This window comes from Piliocolobus tephrosceles, chromosome 13 (assembly GCF_002776525.5).
Source record: "Piliocolobus tephrosceles isolate RC106 chromosome 13, ASM277652v3, whole genome shotgun sequence".
NCBI lineage: Eukaryota > Metazoa > Chordata > Mammalia > Primates > Cercopithecidae > Piliocolobus > Piliocolobus tephrosceles.
In genome coordinates this window covers 58776063-58783526 of record NC_045446.1, presented here as the reverse complement: position 1 = coordinate 58783526, position 7464 = coordinate 58776063, and the positions used below count along the sequence as shown (strand labels likewise).

At 41.5% G+C, this 7464-nt stretch overlaps 1 protein-coding gene across 1 annotated transcript; it reads right to left on the bottom strand.

Annotated features, from left to right (window-relative positions):
* Positions 1 to 6071: 6071 nt before the first annotated feature.
* On the bottom strand, positions 6072 to 7019 carry LOC111524677 (putative olfactory receptor 52P1). Its single transcript, XM_023189908.1, is given in 3 exon segments — positions 6072 to 6496; positions 6499 to 6841; positions 6843 to 7019. Coding segments are annotated over 3 exon segments (945 nt in total).
* Between the last annotated feature and the right edge of the window lie 445 nt (positions 7020 to 7464).

Sequence of the window (7464 nt, the reverse complement as noted above, 5' to 3'; positions counted from 1 at the left end):
CTTTCCCCACTTTTGGATGGGGTTGTTTGTTTTTTTCTTGTATATTTCACACTCTTACAAAAAAAAAAAATCACCTTTCAGTGCTTAATATTCCACATACTGAGAAAGTTAATTCTCTTTCTTAGATACTCCCCTTCTGTTACAAGCATCAGCTCATTTCTCGTTTTATAGCTGAGAAGTTGGGGAACAGGTACGTGTTTGCGGAAGGCACCCATGGCTTTAATAGAAGCAGTGTGAATAAAGCAGTGAGACTGAAACTGTACTACAGAAGGTGAAGCAGAGGAGCAGAGATACAAGCCTGAATATAATCTGCTTCTTTTTTATGCTACATGGCTTGTGAGACTAGAGCAAAAGCCTACATCTGCTTATTAAGTGCTAATTATTAAAGTAAATAAGAGATTACTCTGTAACTCTTAGAAGAAAAGCTGAAGACACTTTATTCCCAAAACCTAAAAGTGAAGCTCTATTTAGTTCTCTAACCAGAAAGCAGGGGACAATTAGCAAAGAGCTGATGCTGTTGAACGAATACTTATTCTTCCACATTCAATCTAAGCAACCTATCTTCTGTGAAGTTGTGCTTGAATTCTGTAAGACAGCATAATGTGTCCCCTTTTCTTTCCTTTTGTGATATCTTTACCACTTTGTCATTGCATTTATGACTTTGCACTTTAAAAAACAGAGACTATGCCTTGCTTATTGCAGCAGCCCCAGGGCAAGCTCCAGAAGCACCTAGAATCCAGTCGGTAATCAGTAATGTTGGTTGAATAAATATTTATATGATTAGATTAAATAATAAATAAGTAAATGTATGAGTGTCTTAAAAGGCTGAAGATCATGAAAGTTTGATAAAGTAGAGACTGAATTTAAGTAAAGGAATAATGTAGCACTGTGTTGCCATCTGAGGAGATTACTGATTGAGTGTCAATAGTCCTCACCTTAAGTGGTGTTCTGGGTGCTTCATGGCAGAAAGATCTCCACTGATTCATCACTATCCTGCATTCAAAGAAGTGATAAAGAAATCCTAGGTGTGTCATAGATCAGGGGATTCCTGTGGTCACTGGTAGTCACTTCTGCTCCTAGCAGGCAGGGAGGCCTCTATGGGATGTGACTTGTCTATCTCTCTCTTTAATCTCCTTATCAGCAGTGACTTGGACTCTGATAGTTGGGAGGAAAGGAGGCAAGGACTTAGGCAGAAAAAGAGCAGTGGAGGGCGCAGAAATAGTGGGTCCGTGATAAAGACCTCATAAGAGAGGAAGATACAGAAATCAAGCACTAAGAGGCAGAGCTTCACTGCACAAATTGGAGACACATAGATAATCAATATAGTAAGCCTGGCAAAGGGCACTGTCCTTCTGGTCTCTGGGTTTTCTTTGAGGATGTGTCCTTTAAAGTCTTGGGTCAGCATGGAGGGAGACTCAGCAACACAGAGAGAACTAGGAAAGGGAGAAAATTCCCAGACTCAGGAAGGTTCTGTTATAACCCTCCCTGCTCATCTCCAGGAACACGCTGAGTCCTCTGTTCAGCCTCCACAATGGTCTTCTGCCTTAGCTTATGCATAACAATGATGAAGAGGATTTTCTACTCAGAAGGGCTGCACAGCAGTCTGAATGCCAGAGAGGCAGAGGGAGAGGACATCAAATGCATCCCTCAAGGTCTGTACAGCTAAAGTTTCCCAAAGATGTGAAAGATGAATACTAGCTTTGGCAAGACATGGGTAAACTCTATCTACATGCATGATATTTGATGGTGAGGATGCCACCTAGGACCATGCTAAATGGTCCTGTGAATGCCTCAGGCTAATCATGAAGGCTTAAAGAGATTGGTAGGCACCTGTAGGCACACAAGTTAACTTGCAGCAATGAGTACCCCCCTAATCTCTCTCTGTCTGTGTTCTTTCTTATCTATCTTTTATCCCCACTGTCATAGAGTCCAGGCCACTGTTAAGAAGGAGATTAAGGATAGAGAAATAGGTCACATTTCATAGAAGAGCCTCCCTGCCCACTAGCATCTAAATGGTAGAAACTAGGAGAGGCTTCATTTTGAGAAGTCAGGCCTGGAGAGAACAACTACTCTAATTCAGGGGGAAATAAAGTCTATGAAGAAGTGTCAGACCAGAGGTATTAGGAAATTCTGAGCCACACTAGCCAAGCCAAAAAATAACCCCTGTCACAAGGACAATGAGAAGGGTAGGAGTCAGCTGGCTATAGTCTTCCCCCACCATGAGCCCCAAAACTGACCTCATTTTTCACACCTGAATTCCTGTGCACCAGGGGTCACTGGTTCCGTCATCATCACCCCGAAAGGAAAGGTCATTCTTGATACCTTCCCAAGGCAGTGATGGTGACTGTGAGAAAGGCACTGGGCAGGCAGGATGTTATTACCAACTGGCAGGTCCCAGAGGTCTCACAGACACACCTGGGCAAAGCCAAAAGTAGCTCCTAGATTGACTAGAGGAACACAGAGCTAAAATGACAGCCCACAGGGATGAGTGATTGGACAGAGAGGCCAAGCAGGAAGAGTGCTCCTACACCTAACCAGGTGGCCCATATCTGTTCAGCATTGTTCATTACCCCTAAGCCTATACATGCTGATGGTGATAGGAAACCTTGTGCAGTGAGCTGGGAAATTTCACATTGTTCTGTGAGCTCAGACTTCTCATTCTCACAGAACAATCTTAGACCCCAGGAAATTCTTTAGCGAATGCTGTGGTTCAATGTGCTGTTCCTCCAGGTGAAGGGAGTGTTGGCTTCTGGAAGTTGATAACTAACTCACTCTCCTTTGGCTAAAGAAAGCAGTCTCACCCAAGGTTACCTTTCCTTCCCCAAGCACCTCAGAGCCAATGACTGATGATATAAGAATATAAAGTCCTGGCCCCCTTTCTTCATCATAAACAACACTGAGACATCATTCTAGCTCAAGAGGTCCTATTTGGTTAGCTAATGCACCTGAGACAACTCGATCACAGCTTCATTTCTTCTTTGGCCCCATTTCACTCCTCTCACTCCATGACAGTCATTGTTACCATGTATATGTCACAATAAACTTCCTGCATGCAAATCTCTGCTTCAGAGTCTGTTTCTGGAGAAGCCAACCTAAGACAAATGCTGCCTGCCTCAGGTGAGTTGAGCACTTTATTTCTCCTCTATAGGACGGTGACAAACCCAAGGGCCTCAACCCCATTGCCATGGTACATGTGGGACAAATGAGGCTCCTCCAACAGTCCATCTGAGGAAGTTCCCCATGAGATGCACTGAGGCCTCCTTTATCATATTTTCCCATCATAAATAGACCCTTCTCTTATTTCCATCTCTGATTGAAGCAGCTTCCCACTTCACCCAGTGTCCACATTCTCTTTGGGAACAATGCCTCAAGTGCACAGTCCTTCCATTCATCCAGTCAACAAGTATCTCATTCACAGCTTGTGGGGCACCCTATTTATCCATTTATTCAATAAATATTAAATATATAGTAATTCCATGTACTCTACTAGATGTTGGAAAAAAACAAATGACAGGATAAAATGGTTCTCATGGCTCTTGGGATGATATATGTTAAGTATATGATCATAGAATTAATTACAATTATAAGTGTTATATACTAAAACTATGATGTTTTAAAAGCATATAATAAAAGGACCTCTCCAGTATGGAGAGTTCAGGAAATCCCTCTCCAATTTAAGTTAGTGACCAGAAGACTTGGGTCTTAAAGTGGGTTAATTTAAGTTAGTGACCAGAAGACTTGGGTCTTAAAGACCTGGGTTAAAGTGAAGGGCGATATGGAGATAGGCTGCGTGCACAAAACATGAGCAGAAGAAAAGGGACTCCGATATTTTCAAAGATCTGAAAGAATTTTTAAAATTGGAGACTGTAGTACTCAGGACTGAGCCTGAAGTGTAAGCAGGAACCCGAATATACTGGGTCTTTTGGGCCATGTTTAAGGGCCATGGAAATCCATGAAATATTTTAAGCAGAGGATTGAGATATGATAAAAATCTCATCAACAAAATGACATCTTATGAAAATGGAGAGGCCAAGGCTAAGCATAGATGGCAGGAGATCTTTGGGGAAGAAAATTCAGTGATCTCTACAGAGGTTCAAGGATGTGTCATGAGAATGGGTAGATGAGGTAGGTATCTTTGGGAATAAAGAAATTGAGAATATGAAAAGATAGACTGTTCAATGGATTATCCACATAAATACTGATGTCTCCCACCAGGGTCATGGGTGGCAAAAAAAAAAAGAAAAAAAAAAAAACAGAGAAGATTTTGACCATGTCATCATTTGATGAAGGCAAGTAGAGGAGAGATAACAGTAACCAGGAGTGGTAGAGGATGATATGAATGAATGGCATGAACCTCAAAGAAGCACCAGTCTTCGCTGATTTGTTTGTCTACTTTTACAGGAAAGAACTGAAAATTATATTTCAGAACAAAGACACTGAACTCACCACCATGCCCAAGGTAGAAGAGATCTGAAAAAATAAATGATCCCCACTTATTAAGAAGCATAACATTGCATCAGACATAAAATAGGATTAATTATAACACCAGCTTCATTTGCATTTTGTGAACATTAAATGAAAGAGTGTATCTGCAAAGTTTTTACTTCAAGGATTCAAGGTACCATGTAGTAAGAGCTGAACACACAGGAGCTACCTTTGTTATCAAGATTTCTCACTAATACAATATACTCAGGATAGAATTCTTCACAGCTAGTTTGCCCAGAGCACTTAGAGACCTCTGAGCCCTTATAGCAGTGATTCTGTCTTATAATAGTAACTATGCCCTCCAATGCCCCTGCACAACATCCAAAATACTGCCATTTGAAATTACAACTTTTGCAAAGACTAAGTTAAGGTGATGTTTGTGGTGATGATGGTAGTAAAGAAAATAGTGTTAATAGTGATTGTTACAGCAATGTTTTTTCATTTCTTTAACAAAAATATGTTGAACGTCCGCTGTCATAAAAGTATACATAGTCATTTATTCAAAAGCACATACTACGTTAATATGACTAAAGAAGAAATACGCTAGTAACACAGTGCATTAAAATAATGAAACTTATTTATTAACACATGTTTATTGACAGCATATTATATGCCAAGAACTATTTTAAGAATAAGGTAGAAATCACTATCTAGTAGGAATGCAGACAGAGATTATTTATCCAACAAAAAACATTATAATTATAAATTATAATGATAATAAAAGAAACACACAGTACTCTGAGATCAGAAAACAAATGATTTAATGTAATTTAAAAAATCTTTTCTAAGGAGATGAGGTTTGAACTGAGGTTCAAAATGAGTAAAAACAGCAAGAATAAGGGCAGGGAAAAGCATTTCTATTAGGAGGAGCCTGGACAACCCACCTGGAGGGAGTATAAACATTTGAGGAAATAAAGAAAAGCATTTACGTATATTAGGAATACATAACACTCAAACAATACTAATATATTTCAAGGATATGCAAATACATAAGAGCATAACACAAACACATTAATGGTAGGAACTGGGAAGGAAATGAACAAGAGAGTGAGAAATGGATCTAGTCATATGGAACATGAATATTTTAAAGCATTTCTCTCATAAATTTGAACTCAGGATTATCTCCATAGTTAGCCACCCTTCTTTCTCTGAAGCTAAATAGGTGGTAGAGAGGCCAGTCTCTTCCCATGGACTGGCTGTGAGTGAGCTCTGTGGTGGTGGGAGGTGCCCCATATTTTCCTATGTCCAGCTCATCTCTTTCTGATCTCCTAAAACACTTGACTTCAGATCCATCATATTACCTGATGCATTTATCTTACCAACACAAATAATAAACTTTCAGAAGAAAAAGGTATCAGAAAGATTTCCTGCTTATTGATCAGTTGAGATACCCCAGCCCTTCTAATTGTTTTCCATCCCAATATATAAATACCATAGGCCTCAGAAGAGATTTCCTAACTTCCAAACACCTAGGATAACTTTCCCTGCTTTCTTTTTACTCTCTCCACATGACCTGGGCTATGGGGCTTTCACCTAGTGAGGGAGGGCCACCCGGGCCCCTGAAGTCCAGATAATGATAACTACACTCAGGTAGGCTCAATCCACTTGGGGCTCAGAATCATCAACAGCCGCTCCCAGATCTGCTTGGTCTTCATGCCATAGACAAAGGGATCCAGTGCCGGCGGAAAGAGCAAGCAGAGATTGGCAAGGATGACCTTTGCAGCAGAAGCTGTGGATGGTCCAAAGTGCTGCATGACCACAGAAAGAAAGCCAGGTCCATAGAAGAAGAGGATGACACAGACATGGGCTATACATGTGCCGCCTGCTTTAGCACGTGCCTCAGGTGAAGGAAAATGCATTGCAATCCTCACAATCTGCCCATAAGAATAGGCAATAAAGGCCACATCCCCCACACCAAGAAGGATTGCCATGGCAAAGGCATAGAGGTTGTCCACAGTGGTGGCCCCACAGGCCAGCTTCACCACTGCCATATGCTCACAGTAGGTATAGGTGTGTGAGAGCCACAGTAGGGCAGCCTATGAGCCAATCTTGGAAAGGAGATGGTCAATCCCATCCCTCGCAACACCACCAGGCCTCCAATCTTGGCAACAACAACAGGTGTAAGGATGGTTGCATAACGCATGGCCACAGAGCAGTCCAGGGCCATGGCCACTAGCACCCATGACTCCATGGCAGAGAATGCATGGGTGAAGAACATCTGGGAAAGACAGGAGTAGGAGCTGATGGCTGTAGCACCAAACCAGAAAATAGCCAGCATCTTAGGCAGTGTGGAGAGAGAGAGGACCAAGTCGACAAAGGAGAGCATGGCAAGAAAAAGAAACATGGGCTGGTGAAGGCCTGCGTTCTGTCCCAATGAGACAAAGCAGGACACCATTCCCAGTCAATGACAGGAAAAACATAAAGCAAAAGGGAAGTGAGATCCAAATGTGGGCGGCAGTCAATCCTGGGATGCCAGCCAGGAAGAAAGTATGTGGGAAGAGAACAGAATTATTGGGAAAAACCGTGGTTATCATCTCACACGGAAGTACAAAGTGACATTGCAGAGAAAGGCAGGCTGGTAAAATTCAGTGATGTAGCAGTTGGGAGCTCAGGACATATGCTCTCACTGACACCATCACCACCACATCACTCTCCCCTACAGTTCTCAGAAAAGAGTAAAAAATAATTTTCAGTTTAGTCAATATTTCTGCAAGGTCTTCAAACACAGAAGAGGCAAGTTAGTGGGAAATGCATTGGGTGAGATTTGTCCAGTGGCAAATGCATTAGACAGGAAGTTCAGAAACCAGTTTCTAGTATTAGATATTCTACAATATGTGTGACCTGGGGAAATTCACATAAACAGGTTTAAGTAGATGCCCAGGGCTTGTTGTTGAATAACAATTATCCCATTAAGCTCATATCCCCAAGTTTTGAATTCAGGTGCTTGATTCAATCAATGCTGACCTCAAATAGTTCTCC